Raw genomic sequence first — 18545 nt, 5'->3', positions numbered from 1 at the left:
GTGTTTTGAATTTATGAACTGGATTTGTGTATTTACGAATCGTGTTTTGAATTTACGAATTAGATTTGTGTATTTATGAATAATTTTTTTAAACTTCCCAACTGTATTTGTGTATTCACGAATCAGGTTTTTTATTTATGAATCGTGTTTCGAATTTACAAGTAGATTTGTGTATTTATGAATCGTGTTTTGAATTTATTAATTGAATTTGTGCATTTGCAAATCATGTTTTAAATGTATGAATTGGATTTGTGTATTTACGAATGGTGTTTTGAATTTACGAATTGGAATTGTGTATTTTTTAATGGTGTTTTGAATTTCCGAATTGCATTTGTGATTTTACGAATCGCGTTTTGAATCTACGAATCATGTTAAAAATTTATGAATTGGATTTGTGTATATACGAATGGTGTTTTTAATTTACAAATCGTGTTTTGAATTTACGAAATTGGATTTGTGTATTTACGAATGGTGTTTTGAATCTACGAATTGGAATTGTGTATTTTTTTATGGTGTTTTGAATTTACGAATTGGATTTGTGTATTTTATGAATCGCGTTTTGAATCTACGAATCATGTTAAAAATTTATGAATTGGATTTGTGTATTTACGAATCGCGTTTTGAATCTACGAATCATGTTAAAAATATATGTATTGGATTTGTGTATTTACGAATCGCGTTTTGAATCTACGAATCATGTATAAAATTTATGAATTGGATTTGTGTATTTACGAATCGCGTTTTGAATCTATGAATCATGTTAAAAATATATGAATTGGATTTGTGTATTTACGAATCGCGTTTTGAATCGTTGAATCATTAAAAATATATGAATTGGATCTGTGTATTTATGAATCGCGTTTTGAATCTACGAATCATGTTAAAAATTTATGAATTGGATTTGTGTATTTACGAATCACGTTTTGAATCTACGAATCATGTTAAAAATTTATGAATTGGATTTGTGTATTTACGAATCGCGTTTTGAATCTACGAATCATGTTAAAAATATATGAATTGGATTTGTGTATTTACGAATCGCGTTTTGAATCGTTGAATCATTAAAAATTTATGAATTGGATCTGTGTATTTATGAATCGTGTTTTGAATCTACGAATCATGTTTTGAATTTACGAATTGGATTAGTGTATTTACAAATTGTATTTTGAATTTACGAATTGTGTTTTAAACTTACGAATTGGATTTCGTAAATGTCAATTACATTCTGGATGTATGAATCATATTATGCAAATGTATTTTATTGAGATTTACTATTAATAAAACAACCATTCGTGCATTTGCGTATTTTCAATTTTGATTAATTGTCCAGCCCTAGAAATTAAAATAACAAACATCCCATCTAGTGACACGAGAAAATGAAACAGGAAGTAGCTTCTTGGCTTTGGCAAAACAAAAGAAATCACGTAAAAGAAATCAAGTATCACAACATTGGCAGATGAATGCAATCCAGATGTTCTCCTGCTCCTCCTCCACACAATTGTTTCATGTTCGTCTTACCTCTCCTGACCTTCTCTTATCAGAGTCAAACGCACAAACTCAAGCTGTGTGATGACATTCAGCTGACAGCCTGAACCCGCTGCCTCTGACACACTCAAAAGCAGAAATACACACGCATCTGGACCACATTTATGATCACTTTGGAGGATTTATGTCTGTATTGAAGTTGAAAACAGCAGTGTACAGTAATTGAATGAAACTAACATCTCCTATTGTGCTCCAAGGAAGAAAGAAAGCAAAGCAGGTTTGGAAATAAAGCAGGAGAGGTCAGTAAATAAAGACAGAACTCTGGAGAAATATACCTTTAACTACATTTTTACTACAGCACTTCAGCAGTTTTGGACAGCTTTTCCAGTAACAAGCTACTTTTTACCCAACAAGTAGCAGAGCAGCATGACGAAAGATTATAGCCTGTCACACTGTACATCACATTATATTGCACAGCTTTACTACCAAGCAAAACCTGAGGCAAAAAATAAATAAATAAATTCACGTGCTGTTTTTCTAGAAGATTTTTTCCTCTCTCTCTTTTACTTCTGGGAGGTCTGAGTGTAGACTGGTTTATCATAGATTTTAATTTATGCAAGTATGATTGACTGACTACTCGGTCAATCATACTCAACTAGCATTGCATCAGAGTATACATTAGGGTTTAGGGTTGGGGAAGGTGTAGATGTTTATAACTGTGATGGTTGGGTTTAGGATTGGGGTAGGTGTAGATGTTAATAACTGATGGTTGGGTTTAGGGTTGGGGTGGGTGTAGATGTTGATAACTGTGATGGTTGGGTTTAGGGTTGGGGTAGGTGTAGATGTTAATAACTGTGATGGTTGGGTTTAGGATTGGGGTAGGTGTAGATGTTAATAACTGTGATGGTTGGGTTTAGGATTGGGGTAGGTGTAGATGTTAATAACTGATGGTTGGGTTTAGGACTGGGGTGGGTGTAGATGTTAATAACTGTGATGGTTGGGTTTAGGGTTGGGGTAGGTGTAGATGTTAATAACTGATGGTTGGGTTTAGGATTGGGGTGGGTGTAGATGTTAATAACTGATGGTTGGGTTTAGGGTTGGGGTAGGTGTAGATGTTAATAACTGATGGTTGGGTTTAGGGTTGGGGTGGGTGTAGATGTTGATAACTGTGATGGTTGGGTTTAGGGTTGGGGTAGGTGTAGATGTTAATAACTGTGATGGTTGGGTTTAGGATTGGGGTAGGTGTAGATGTTAATAACTGATGGTTGGGTTTAGGACTGGGGTGGGTGTAGATGTTAATAACTGTGATGGTTGGGTTTAGGATTGGGGTAGGTGTAGATGTTAATAACTGTAATGGTTGGGTTTAGGATTGGGGTAGGTGTAGATGTTAATAACTGTGATGGTTGGGTTTAGGATTGGGGTAGGTGTAGATGTTAATAACTGTGATGGTTGGGTTTAGGATTGGGGTGGGTGTAGATGTTAATAACTGATGGTTGGGTTTAGGATTGGGGTGGGTGTAGATGTTAATAACTGTGATGGTTGGGTTTAAGATTGGGGTGGGTGTAGATGTTAATAACTGATGGTTGGGTTTAGGATTGGGGTGGGTGTAGATGTTAATAACTGTGATGGTTGGGTTTAGGATTGGGGTGGGTGTAGATGTTAATAACTGATGGTTGGGTTTAGGGTTGGGGTAGGTGTAGATGTTTATAACTGTGATGGTTGGGTTTAGGACTGGGGTAGGTGTAGATGTTTATAACTGTGATGGTTGGGTTTAGGGTTGGGGTGGGTGTAGATGTTTATAACTGTGATGGTTGGGTTTAGGACTGGGGTAGGTGTAGATGTTTATAACTGTGATGGTTGGGTTTAGGACTGGGGTAGGTGTAGATGTTTATAACAGTGATGGTTGGGTTTAGGGTTGGGGTAGGTGTGGAGGTTAATAACTGTGATGGTTAGGTTTAGGGTTGGGGTAGGTGTAGATGTTAATAACTGTGATGGTTGGGTTTAGGGTTGGGGTAGGTGTGGAGGTTAATAACTGTGATGGTTAGGTTTAGGGTTGGGGTAGGTGTAGATGTTAATAACTGATGGTTGGGTTTAGGGTTGGGGTAGGTGTAGATGTTAATAACTGATGGTTGGGTTTAGGGTTGGGGTAGGTGTAGATGTTTTTAACTGTGGTTGAGTTTAGGGTTGGGGTAGGTTTAGATGTTAATAACTCTTGAGGATTGGGTTTAGCATATTAATATGTAGCATCCACTACGTATTGGACCTGATCTAGTACGTCATCATGCTACAGGCTGCCGCGAGGACACACTACTTTTTTTGCCAATTTAGTTTGGTTACAGCACAGAAATGGCAAACGTGACCTTTAAAGTAGGAGCGAAACACAAACATACAGGTCTCGAATCAGTCCTAACCTCAATGGTTTACAAAAGCGGTGTCAAAGAGCTGGGTTCAGACGTGCAACAGGGTGATGTACGGTTCACACTTTAGCTGCCAGAGGCTCTGAATGCGCCGCAGTCACATCAGCTGGCAGACAGACGCAGAAACCCGCAGGACCGGGCCGTGCTGGCATGCACTGAATGACCTACAGTCTGCAGCACGCTCACCTCACCTCATCCCCTATATCTAGCCTCATTTTCTCTGATCCTTGCCCAGGGGGCGAACAGAAGAAATCTTTGGCTCGGTTACAGTTATAAACGTCCATTGCACAACAGCAATGAACCAATGAGGGAGTGCAGAGTCTGGGTGAATCCTGGAGCTTATGGAAATGAGGTCTTACAAATTAAACTTTTTCATTTGTTGTCCTGGGGCTGGATTATGGAAATGATGTTGACAGACAAATGTTACGCAACACGGCTCTCCGATCCCTTCAGGAAAAAGCGTTTGCAGTCAGAGAGGCGTACAGTAATTGTGCGTGACTGCTTCTCATTCATTTTTCATCCCGTAAACGGGTGAATTTATCTAGATGAATGCTTCAAAAGATCCCGCGAGGGCTTTCAGGTTAGAAACACAGCCTTATATTTTAAAGCAGACAACTTCACTACTGAAGTTCCAGAGATTCCTATAATACTGTGAGAGATTTTCCTTACAATGAGGCCAAGTACATTTGTCACGGTGTCCTGTAAAAGCCATAATTAAGACCTAGTGTTTTAGCAGAGATTAGAGGTTTTTAAAGTCGTCATCACAGAGCACTTCAAATCTTTTTGCAAATCTAAAGGCAAAGACAAGGATGGATCACATTTTATATGACCTAAAATAATACGGCAGGGGGGCAGCACAGTGGCTCAGTGGTTAGCACTGTTACCTCAAAGCAAGAAGGTCGCTGGTTCGAGTCCCAGCTGGGTCAGTTGGCATTTCTGTGTGGAGTTTGCATGTTCTCCCCATGTTGGCGTGGGTTTCCTCCGGATGCTCCGGCTTCCCCCACAGTCACATATGCGCTATAGGGGAATTGAATAAACTAAATTGGCCTCAGTGTACGAGTGTGTATGGATGTTTCCCAATACTGGGCTGCAGCTGGAAAGGTATCCCTGTGTAAAACATATGCTGGAATAGTTGGCGGTTCATTCCGCTGTGGCAGCCCCTGATGAATAAAGGGACTAAGCCGAAGGAAAATAAATGAATGACTATTGTGTCAGGATTATTTCTAGTTGAGATCATTTGTGAAGTTTACTTATAAACAAATTTCGAGAGGATCACGTGCTTATGATTGCTAGCGGCTGGATCCGCATTATCCAATTCTCAATGCACCAATCAGACGACTCCTAAGCTACTACAAATACCCAGGGTTACGTACCACCGCTATCTTCGTTTTGAAGAATCCCCCCATCCACCCCTACTCCTCCTTCTTCCTAGATGGGTGACACGGTGGCCCAGTGCTTAGCACTGTTGCCTCACAGCATGTCTCTGGTTCTAGGCTTTACCAAACCAGCAGACATTTCTGTGCGGAGTTTGCATTTTCTCCCCGTGCTCATGTGGGTTTCCCCCGGGTTTCCCGGTTTCCTCCCACCGTCCAAAAAACATGCAACATAAGTTAATTGACTAATCCAAACCGGCACTATAGACATGCTCCTAGTAAATGGTTATCTCTCAAGAGCAATCACTGGCTGTTCATTGGTTATTACAGCGGGGGAGTTCTCGAGATCTACCTGAGCTCAAACTCCCCTCTCGCCTTGCAACGGGAGGGAGCCCCGGGCTCGAGGATCTTATGAGCTCAGGGCTCTCTCCCGGGACAGCATGCCAAACAAGCTTATAATTAATCATCAGCTAAGTGTGAACTCTTGAAAAAAGCATTTGTGGCATAATGTTGATTACCACAAAAATGGCCACACAAAAATCCTCACTACTGCAAAAGTTGCACAAAAGACATCCTGGAAAAATTAAAAAATTAAGGATATTTTCTGGAAGTAAACAGTGATTTAGAAGAAAAGTTTAAAAGCAAAAAGTTGTCAAATAATGTACTAGATTTAGCATAAAATAGCAAAAAGGTGCATGACTTCAGTCAATATTATATTAATTTTACACAACACAATACCAATTTTAATTTCAGACAAACAAATGAAAATATCTGTTCTCCTTATTAAAAGTCCTGTGAAGTGCTTTAAAATATGCATTTTCATTTGATGTTTGACGTAATCTCGACTGAAACACGAAGAGAGGGTGGAATCATGTGTAGCTCCTCCCCTTTTAAAAAAAAACAGCCAATATTCATTCATTCATTCATTTTCTTTTCGGCTTAGTCCCTTTATTAATCCGGGGTCGCCACAGCGAAATGAACCGCCAACTTATCCAGCACGTTTCACGCAGCGGATGCCCTTCTGTGGGGGAAACTGTGAGAGAAACCGGAGCTCCCAAAGGAAACCCACGTGAACGCAGGGAGGACATGCAAACTCCACACAGAAACACCAACTGGTCCAGCCGAGGCTCGAACTAGCGACCTTCTTGCTGTGAGGCGACAGCACTACCTACTGCGCCACTGCGTCACCCAAACAGCCAATGGTGTTTTGTTTTTCTCACAGCTCGGCCAATGAGAGTGATTGAGCTCAAGTGCATCAAATGAGAAGCATCTTGAAGAGTGCGGGGCATGTCAGATACTAGAGACACCATTAAATGTACTTGTCCAAGAAGGAAAAATGACATTATTTTATTTAAAATGCATCTTTTTATGGTTTAGAAGTGTTCGGAAGGTGTGCTAAAATTTCGTGACACACAATTAAAATGATAAATAACTCAAGTGAATCTTCATCTTTAAAAAAAATTCACTTACATGGTAAGTAGATAAATAAGATAAAGATAAATAACTTTTTTTGTGAAAGCGAGAGAGAATCTTGCGGGAGTGCTGATATAGAGGAGTCTGAAATGACAAACGATTGTCTATCACCACAACACGTTTTATTCGAGTACATTTGAGCTGGTTTCAGTTCTTTAGTTCTTTCATTTTCTTCTTCGGTTGTTTCATTTTTATAAATCGTTTTATTTAAGTTGTTTGTTAATTAAATCTTGTTAAGTTATTTAGCCTATTATCTTTATGCAACAAAGTTGCAAAGTAGTTTTGCGCGTCAACTGCTGCTGAGAGAGACAGAGCGCCAGAGAGCAATGGAAATAATAAATTTTTGGCATGCTGATTTCTGTGAAATTACGAATACATGTCTATAATCGCTTTGTAATTTTAAAAAATATTTTATTTTTTCCTTTAGGTGGGCCTAGTCTAATTTTCAATTCATGCTAAAGATGCGTGTCGCTGGAGTCAAAAGTGTCGGTCAAGTGAAGTTGATGTGAACAGCTGAAGCTTTCAATGATTTGTAGTTCATTTATTATTTAATGATGATTAAAAATAATAATAATGAATAATGCTTTCTGGTGAAACAATTTAAATAATAATGCTATTAATTTTATTCAATAATGTAATTATAACATGTAATAGGTCTACATTAATGCGAAACGAGCTAAATATAGTCTTTAAAATTGGCATAGGTCTTAGCTCTCGGCGATATCTTTGCCTATCGTCGTTACACAAAACTATCATCTATTGGCACAACCCTAGCCCCGCCTCCAAATTCATGTCATTGGATGAGCTTGTGTTTATATGCGGGTAAGTAAGGGCAAGTAAGGATGCTCAGCCGCACTATTTTGAAAACAAAACTTCACTCAAAAACTCTTCATTTACTCTATTTGAACAAAAACGTTCTTTTGAAAAATGCTGAAAACCGGTATCCATTGACATCCATACTATGGAAATCTAGTTTTTAACATTCTTCAAAATTCATTCTTCTTTTGTGTTCAACAGAAAAATAAGGCTCATAAATGTTTGGAGAGAAGAGTAAATAGTGAGTAAACTGTTGTTTTCTTTGAGTAAACTATCAGATTAGCGTTGAATTTGACACTGAAAAATATTAAAGGGATAGTTCACCCAAAACTGAAAATTCTGTCATCATTTACTCACCCAAAACTTCAATGGTTACCATTTACAATGGTAAATCCAATGGTTACCAGCTTCTAACATTTTTCAAAATATCTTCTTTTATGTTCAACAGAAAAACGAAGAGTAAATAGTGAGTGAACTGTCATCTTTTTGAGTGAACTATACCTTTAAACTATAAGATTGGCGTTGCATTTGACACTGGGAAATATTAGATATATAGATAGTTCACCCAAAACTGAAAAGTCTGTCGTCATTTACTCATCCTTTACTTGTTCAAAACCTATTTGAGTTTCAATCTTTTGTTGAAAACAATAGAAGTTATTTCGAAGTTATTCAACCGGTATCATTGTCTTCCATACTATAAAAATAACAACATTCTTCAAAATATCTTCTTTTGTGTTCAACAGAAAAATGAAACTCATAAATGTTTGAAAAGAAGAGTAAGGAGTCATAGTTTTGAGTAAACTACACTAAAAACTTAAACAAATTACTTCAGCTTGTTACGACTACATAAATGAATTAGTTTCCACTTAATCTATTAAGATTTTCTGTAATAAATAAATTGGAAAAACGCCATTCTTTTAGGTTTAAGTAGTTTAATTTAATTCCAATGAGGCTTTTTTTTCTCAGGTATAAGATTAGCGTGGAATTTAAAACTCTCTGAAAAAGAAACTGATGATGTAATCCCAAAGCATACTTCGCCAAGTGAGCACTCCGTTCCACATACATACCAAAAGCTAGAACATTTCACTCATTTTTCCGACAGATTCTGACTGCGAAACGGGTTGGAAATCGCTTGATCGCTTGAAAAGTGATTAAGTAAACCACCAAACCTCCCCGAAAGAAAAGTGAACCATGGGAGTGTATGATGTCATCAGCCGTGCATGTATGACAGTCTGTGCTCGGCCAGAAGCTCCAGCTGAACTGTCTGTGCCTGTGGTTTTCCACGCCGAGCTACGAGACAGACTCAGAGGACGCAAAAAAATCTGGAATTTAAGCGCCACCACATTTCTTGGTGAGCGCTGCAATGGGGGAATCAGGTCAAAGAGTGCTTTATTAAAACCATGCTGGGGAAAGAGACACGGAGAACAACATTTGCAATGCGAGAGCAAGCTAGCAGTCAGAGTCTTGTGGCCTCTGTGTATATTTGTTGTCTGCCGTTTTTCGTGGAGTTTATGAATTAGGCACTTACATGACCCATGTGAGAGATCAGGACATCCTATTTACCTTCTTAAAGGAACAGTTCAGCTAAGCAAGGATAAGATATGCTGAAGTATCTTTAAACAGTGCTACTTTATACCAGGGCTGCAACTAACGATTATTTTAATGAACGATTAATCTGTCGATAATTTTTCCGATTAATCGGACTTTTTAAATAATTATTAATTTCCAAACGTTTAAAAAAAAACTCATCCCTGAGCTGTTAATAATAATAATAATAATAATAATAATAATAATAATAATAATAATAATAATAATAATAATAGTAATAATAATAGTAATAATAATAATAATAATAATAATAATAATAATAATAATATTAATTATAATAATATTAATAATAATAATAATAATAATAATAATAATAATAATATTATTATTATTATTATTAATTATAGTAATATTAATAATAATAATAATAATAGTAATTATTAATAATAATAATAATAATAATAGTAATAATAATAATAATAATAATAATAGTAATAATAATAATAATAGTAATAATAATAATAGTAAAAATAATAATAGTAATAATAATAAAAATAATAATAGTAATAATAATAATAATAATAGTAATAATAATAATAGTAATAATAATAATAATAATAAAAATATATATATAATAATAATCGTCATGATAATAGTAATAATAATAATAATAATAGTAATAATAATAATAATTATAATAATAATAATAATAATCGTAAAAATAATAATAGTAATAATAATAATAATAGTAATAATAATAATTATTATAATAATAATAATAATAATAATAATAATAGTAATAATAATGATAATAATAATAATAATAATAATAATAATAATAATAATAATAATAATAAAATAAAAAACTAAGTAGTTTTGTCCTGTTTTCAATCCAAATATTTAAATATTTTTTTATCAAGATACATACTAGACACATGAAATAGCAGAAGAAATTGTCTCGTTTTCTGAAAATACAAAACACCTAAAAATTAAGTGATTGTTTGCTTAAAACAAGTTAAATTATTTGTGAATTGGGTAAGTAAAATAATCTTGATGATATAGTTTAAAGTGATAGATTGTCTGGGTTGGTGTTGTAAATAATGGTACAAAAAAACCTGGTATAAATTGCAGTACTGTTTCTGTTATTTTACACACTTAATCCTCTAGTTCTAATACAACACATTGTTTCAAACTACTAAAAGGTCAATAAAAGTTCAAATCTCAACATGAAAGTCGACAGAGCAGAGATCAAGGTCCAATAATGCAATTGACAACCGTAAATATACACGTGCCAATCGTGAAATGCACAACCTGTTAATTAATGGATTTATTTTACAGTTTACATAACTTTGTTCATTTAGGAAGAAGAACAGCTGTGAATGAGCAGAAAATTGGTGCATCACTTTATAACAGCCAATAAACTCTGACTCACAACAACCCGTGTAAATACATCGCTCCCTTTTTACGAAACGCAAATAAACAAGCGCAAATACACAATTAAACTTCCCTTGGCCATGAAATGTGATAATGAGGAGTCACACACCGATCGCTTTGGCTTAACGTCGCTAGAGAGCGCTAGGTGAAACGCCAGTGTGGATGAGGATCGTTTTTGTTCTAAAATGCTATTTTAAAACTAAACGGGGCCTAAGTGTGTATTTTTAGCGAGCGGGTTGCTGCTGCGACGGAGACGTGGCGGAGGATTGCAATGCCGGCTCAGAATCGTGATGTCTATCGGCCATCGGCAATGGACGATTCATATAAAAAAACTTTCGAAAAGGCATCAACCTTGCAAAATCTGTGACAACAACCAATCTACACTGTAAAAAATATCAGTAAACAGTAAGTTAACAGTTATCTGATACATTTTTCCCCATTTATTCAAGCTTTTGAATTGCATATTGGGATCTTGATCAACTTTAGACACTTAAAAGCTCAAAAAAGTGACTTTAATTGACATTTTTAATAGTTTAAAGTGATATATTGTCTGGGTTGGTGTTGTAAATAACGGTATAAAAAACCTGGTATAAATTGCAGTACTGTTTCTGTTATTTTACGCACTTAATCCTCTAGTTCTTATACAACACATTGTTTCAAACTACTAAAAGGTCAATAAAAGTTTAAATCTCAACATGAAAGTCAACAGAGCAGAGATCAAGGTCCAATAATGCAATTCACAACCGTAAATATACACGTGCCAATCGTGAAATGCACAACCTGTTAATTAATGGATTTATTTTACAGTTTACATAACTTTGTTCGTTTAGGAAGAAGAACAGCTGTGAATGAACAGAAAATTGGTGCATCACTTCATAACAGCCAATAAACTCTGACTCACAACAACCCGTGTAAATACATCGCTCCCTTTTTACGAAACGCAAATAAACAAGCGCAAATACACAATTAACGCCAACTTCCCTTGGCCATGAAATGTGATATCGAGAAGTCACACACTGATCACTTTGGCTTAACGTCACTAGAGAGCCCGAATCACAGAGTGATAGAACAATCCGGGAAGTTAATCCTAGTATGAGATCGACGCCCCCTGAGCCTTTGCGGGTCAACCAGCCTAATCTGCCCGGAATACCAATTTCAGCTGGTGGGCTGCATTATTGTCCAATAGGCGCTTGTTAAGAGTCTCTCAGAGGGGTGAAAATGTAAAAATGAACAGCCAAGGGCCCCATTCAGCTGCAAATGAGGACAAGGGAAAAAAGCCAGGACTAAAAGAGTGAAAAAGAGGAAGATGAAAGAGAGAGGAGGTGGAGAGGAGTTGCAGACAAGTTAATAGAGACCGAGATCCTGGAGATTTTACACGTCTCCGGAGTGACCCCAGACCGAGGCTTAAGCAACTTGGATTCAATCCATCCATGAAAAAAAAAACCCAAATCAAATGTCATCCTGCAGGTGGCAAAACAAAGGAAATCCGAAACATCCCAAGCACAAGATTACGGTCAACGGTCTGCCGCTGGGCTTTTGTACCGAAGTACAAACCGAAGGCTAAATTACACTTGATCTCTTAAAGTGATAGCTCAAGCCAAAGATGACACTGTAAAAAGTGATTAATAGACTTAACACATTGCTTTTAAAGGGATTGTTTAGCTTAAGTTTTAAGTGGGTGACATGGTGACGCAGTAGGTAGCGATGTCGCCTCACAGCAAAGAGGTTGCTGGTTCGAGCCCCGGCTGGGTCAGTTGGCATTTCTGTGTGGAGTTTGTTTTCCCCATGTTCACGTGGGTTTCCTCCGGGTGCTCCGGTTTGCTACTGGGTAAGCTAAATTGTCTGTAGTGTATGTGTGTATGTCCTGGTCCTTCAGGTTGGGGGTTGAGCGCTGGGCTAACAACTCACCTCATAAAAACTAGATGTTACGAAACACCAACATGGTGTAGCTAAATTTCAACTTTGATATAAATGACCCTGGGAGTAAGCAAGTGAGTACATTTTAAGTGAGTAAACCTTAAAACTATCGAGTAAATTAACTATGTGCATAAATTATGTCAACTTAAAAGTTACAATGGATTCATTCACGTTGTTAAAAGTGAAGTCAACTCATCGCTTTTGAAGTAGGAGAGCTAGGAATGTCCTTTTGTCTCATGTCATGATGCACATCTAATTGAAAATTTAGGGCGGTGCTTGATTTTGTCCAATTCATATGATTGGATTATTGGGTGCTGCAAACAAAATGAAGGAAGATTAACGAATAGATATAAACCAAGAAGAAACGACATACACACTGATAGCCCCTCCCACTAATAGACTGATGGCCCCGCCCTAAAGTCATTTCTTGTGACCAGAAGTGAACAAAAGTCATTTATAGGGGGGAGGGAAGGTTACGAAATTTAATTAAAGATTATGAGGACAAAGGCGGCACGCTGGCTCAGTGGTTAGCACTGTCGCTTCATAGCAAGAAGGTCGCTGGTTCGAGTCCCAATTGAGTCAGTTGGCATTTCTGTGTGGAGTTTGCATGTTCTCCCCATGTTCACGTGGGTTTCCTCCGAGTGCTCCGGTTTCCCCCACAGTCCAAAGTCAAGTGCTGTAGGTGAACTGGGTAAGCGAAATTGTCTGTAGTGTATGTGTGTATGTCCTGGTCCTCCAGGTTGGGGGTTGAGCGTTGGGCTAGCAACCCTTCTCATAAAAACTAGATGTTACGAAACACCAATATGGTGCGGCTACATATCAACTTCGATATAAATGACCCTGGGAGTAAGCAAGTGAGTACGTTTTAAGTGAGTAAACCTTAAAACTATTGAGTAAATTAACTATGTGCATAAATTACGTCAACTTAAAAGTTACAATGGATTCATTCACGTTTTTAAAAGTGAAGTCAACTCATTGCTTTTGAAGTAGGAGAGCTAGGAATGTCCTTTTGTCTCAAATCATGAAGCACATCCAATTAAAAAATTAGGGCGGTGCTTGATTTCGTCTGATTCATATGATTGGATTATTGGGTGCTGCTAACAAAATGAAGGAAGATTAAGGAATGGATGAAAACAAAGAAGAAACGACATACACACTGATAGCCCCTCCTGTTAAAGATATTTTATGCATGATATATCTGTTTGAAAATTAACAAATCAAATCAAGATGATAGGTCATTTCTAGTATCTTTTGCAGAATTGCACGAATAAATGGTTTCCCAGAAAACTTCCCTTTTGTTTATTAATTAATAATGCAGTCACTTCTGCTTAGTTGAGGGTCAAGCAACTCACATAAACATTCTTGGGTGAACTACCCCTTTAAGAATTTTAAGAACTGCACAAATTTTGGACCATTCCTAATTGTGTTGTTTTTTAGCTCAATAACCTCTTAAAGGGCACCTATGGTAAAAAATCTACTTTTCAAGCTGTTTGGACAGACATGTGTGTAGGTATGGTGTATAGACTGTCATATTGGGGTGATATAAGCACACCCAGTGCTTTTTTTTCCAATTTAACAACATAAAAAACGGTGGACCAATTGGAGCGGTTTTCAGATCGACCGCAACTTTACGTAGGAGAGCGGTCCCCCGCCCACCAATATTGATTGACAGGCACGTCATCATATCCTCAGTTTGTTGATTCACGTCCGCCATTTTCAGCGTGAGTCGAAGCGATATCACTAAAGGAATTTTTAGATGCAAGGCTCATTGGGCTCAACACAAGATCAATATTCTCCACATTATCGCTCTAATCGGATCTATTGGTTGTATCTTTAGGTAGGTTTGCAAACATGTGTACTTCTCATTGAGTCTACCTTATACTTCAGCCGTTTGCATTTCTCGTGATCCCAGAAGCTCCCTGTGATCTTAACTAGCATGCGTTTTAGAATTTCAAAACATCGGTTTCTATCAGGGTACACTCAAGTCGACTGCTGGGCGCCGCGGACCGCTGCAGAAACCTATGTTTAGAATTCAAAAATGCGTGGCGCGACGATTCGGGACACTTCACAGAGAGTGTCTGGTGTGCTGTGTCGCGGCTTTGAGCGGCGCATCCGGTGCCTCAGTCAAAGTTAATTCAGTGTGCGTGGTTATTAGTCTCGGTGTACAAGCTCGGCACTTGAAACTAGCACACAGTTGGATGTAAAACTGTACAAAGACACAAATGATTTTGTACTCTCTGCTTGGTCTGTGTCCGAGTCGTACATGTACGACTGAATGCTGATCCTCTCTCTCCTTCTCCGTCTGCCTGCCAGACTCTGTAGCAAACGCAGAGCGAGTGAGCTCATGGCCCCGCCCCCTTGTTACGTTGGCAGGAAGCCGAAACTAATTTACATGTGAAGCAACACACCCCTAAATCAGCGAGCTGTGGACACGCCCCCAACATGACACTTTTTAACACATTATAATAAAAAATCTGAATTGTGTTTTGAACTGAACCTAAACTGGCACACTCAGAAGAACCATAATATTAATATTAAATCATAAAAAAGAGGTAAACTATGTTCCCTTTAAAGACGAAAAGAGGACAACTGCCTAGTCAACAGGAAAAGTGAAAATAGCTTCTCTTGGGATTGAAAGAATTAATTACTTCCCTCGAGCGACTAAACCGTAATCATATCAGACATAATTGCTTGAATTTGGGTCAAGATAAAGTTATCCTGCGGAATATGTGGGTATACAGAGCAAGTCTGGTCTAGCTGTGAAATCGGGGACATCAGATCAAGCGCTTTCTGTTAGAACTTCTTCGGTTTCATCAAGCAAAACAAGACTGCCATACAACAGTGTGTGCATTACGAGACTTTCTTCTTTTATTTATTACATCACAAAGGAGGTGGGAGTAATATCAACCGTGACTTTTACAAATGTGAAACATGCATTTCTCAAAGACAACAAGGCAGCAGTTACAGCACTGACCATGCTCTTAAAGTGATAGTTCACCCAAAAACGAGAGTGTGTGGTTAATTTACTCACCCTCAGGCCATGCAAACATGTAGGTGACATTTTTCTCTTCAGCAGAATGTTAAAGTTTCTATTTCAGTGTAGAAACGTAATCTTTAACACAATATAATATTTTAATGCTAAACAAACAATGCTACTACTGCTAGCTACTGCTACTTTGAGAGTTAAAAAACAAAGATGAAGCAAACTGATTGGTCTGTTGTGAATAATATTACGTGGCAAGAAGATTCTGCTTCAGACTCACAATCGTGAACACACTCATGACCATTTGCCAAAGACGTGGATTAATAATGTAAATAATTGTCGTCCTTGCACAGAAACCATTTCACTTTATAAAACCCCATAGTACCTATCATCATAAGCCTTCAGGTTAGGGCTGGGCCGATGAAATATATTAAAGCAAATAGTGATAAAAATGTATGCCCATAGCAATGATAAGCTCTGGACTTTTTATTCTATTTTGATCTAAGAGGCAATCACACAGCAGAAATGTTGGCTGAAAGTATGCTATGCCATTTTTGTGGCTTCAGTCATTGTTAGGGCTACTCTTTTAAATCTGGAAGCATTAACAACTTATATTGACATATATATCATCATAGTTCAATATGGAAATAATTATCGCCCAGGCCTACTTCAGGTACTAATTTTGCTCTGCCTGTGTATGATTTTTTTGACTCTCAAAGTGCTGCTAACTAGCATTTTAGCTAAAAGTTAAAGCTTTAATCTTCTATTTGATAAAAAAAAAAGTCACAGTTTAGATGGTCTGAGAGTGAGTAATTTACCAGAAAATTTTCGGTTTTAGGTGAACGACCCCTTTAATTAGATCATGTGACAACAATAGATCGAAGAACGATAGATAGATAGATAGATAGATAGATAGATAGATAGATAGACAGACAGACAGACAGACAGACAGACAGACAGATAGATAGATAGATAGATAGATAGATAGACAGACAGATATACAGATCGACAGATGACAGATAGATAGATAGATAGATAGATAGATAGATAGATAGATAGATAGATAGATAGATAGATAGATAGATAGATAGATAGATAGATAGATAGATAGATAGATAGACAGACAGATAGACAGATAGAACGACAGATAGATAGATAGATAGATAGATAGATAGATAGATAGACAGACAGACAGACAGACAGATAGACAGATAGACAGATAGACAGACCGACAGACAGACAGACAGACAGACAGACAGACAGACAGACAGACAGACAGATAGATAGATAGATAGATAGATAGATAGATAGATAGATAGACAGACAGAACGACAGACAGACAGATAGATAGATAGATAGATAGATAGATAGATAGATAGATAGATAGATAGATAGATAGATAGATAGATAGATAGATATGCACTCCGTCTAGTGGTGGCACTATACTAAATCACATCTCCCCTTAAATTACGTCATAAAGCAACTACAGAGTTGAATGACGTATGGAGAAACAGAGCCGGCCGGTTACTACGTCATTCAGCTGAGTGACATGGCAAAGAGGGGGTGGGGGGGGGGTTTCAATCCCAAAACTCAGAGCACAATCTCGGGAATAAAAAATGTATTGCTATAGCAACCCAATCTGCAACTATGAACATCCCATAATCACAAAAAAGTTTCAAATACTTTTACTTCACTTTACACCCGCATTGAACAAATGTCAAACCTCACAACTAAAAAAAAATAACACGCAATTGATAACACGCAACCGTTAGAAAACGTTCAACTTTCGCGAAACTTTTTCGTAAACAAAACCGCACACAAGCCAAACTTTCCAGCCGTGATTTGACAAAAGGAAAAAAAGGAAAACACCTCCAGGTAAATGTTTTCGTCTCGGGTGTCAAATCATCGCGTAATCTCGAAGACACCGCCGTGTCAGCCACAGCAGCACTTTGCACAAAGTATTGAGTTTGTTTACAGACGCCGCCGACCGTGTTTATTCTGCTGTCATCCACAGTTTTGGACTTCGCGCAGAATCACAACAGCCTTTACGTGGCTCGCTCGCATCCATCAGAGAAGGGTAAATAAAGATGTCTCGCGCGCTTACCAGCTTTGCAGGGATCTTTATAGTCGATCGGGTCTGATACGCTGCTGGTCTCCACATAGTAGCCGGGCTCAATCGAGTCCAGATCGAGCGCTGCGAGCAGGGAGAAGCTGGAGAGCAGGAGCGCACACCTCGCCGCGAGCTCCATGATTGGGTGACTGGAGCAGGAATAGAGGTCCAGACGGAGAGAGAGATGGTCGGCGGAGGAGGGAGGAGGGACCGACGAAAAATGGGAGGTTTTAGGGGAAATGAGATCCATCTCGAGGGCGGGTTTAAAAGCGCAGCTCTGCCTCCACACACACACACTGAGGTGAAGTTGGTTTTATAATATCACATTTATTCAATTTTGAATAATGACAACTTGTGACAGTACAGTATGACTGTATTGTTTACTTCTACTTTGAATATTGGGTCTAAAATCGCATGTAAGTGTGACTTCAAAACAAGACTGACATTATTTATTTGACTGTAAACAATGATGTACTTTGATTGTCGTTACCTAATATTGTGATTTCCCTATTTAGAGTTTGCAAACAATACTTTTCTGAAATTATATTATTAATCCTTGTTCAAATTGACTACCCTTTTGTTATGTTTTGGATGAAAACATCCACTGAATTAAACTGCTGTAAAATGCATCATATATATATATATATATATATATATATATATATATATATATATATATATATATATATATATATATATATATATATATATATATATCAGATTTTTTCCATAACTTTGTTAATCATCCTCAGTCCTGATCAAAACTACAGGGTTTTAACTCTTGAATTACCAAGATGTCACTGATTTGGTGAAAAAACACACAAAATGCCACATTTTCAATATAAAAAGTAGCTGTGGGCTGGATTTTTCCCTTTTATCACAGTCTTGGACATGATTAGTAACATCATTGGCTTCAATGCTTTGTTAGATTTTCATTTTTTCTCCCTAATTTATTGTTGGTGACAGTTTTTAGCCCCATTGACTTCTAT

At 37.4% G+C, this 18545-nt stretch overlaps 1 protein-coding gene across 1 annotated transcript in view; it reads right to left on the bottom strand.

The window, feature by feature from the left end:
• Positions 1 to 17735, bottom strand: part of bmp1a (bone morphogenetic protein 1a) — a 138912-nt gene extending 121177 nt beyond the window's left edge. The window contains exon 1 of the mRNA XM_056463026.1: positions 17551 to 17735. Within this exon, the coding sequence (XP_056319001.1) occupies positions 17551 to 17695 (145 nt within the window). The 5' untranslated portion in view covers positions 17696 to 17735. The remainder of the gene's footprint in view (positions 1 to 17550) is intronic.
• Positions 17736 to 18545: the final 810 nt, after the last annotated feature.

This window comes from Danio aesculapii, chromosome 8 (assembly GCF_903798145.1).
Source record: "Danio aesculapii chromosome 8, fDanAes4.1, whole genome shotgun sequence".
Classification (NCBI taxonomy): Eukaryota; Metazoa; Chordata; class Actinopteri; order Cypriniformes; family Danionidae; genus Danio; species Danio aesculapii.
This window is presented reverse-complemented; position numbering and strand designations above follow the sequence as displayed.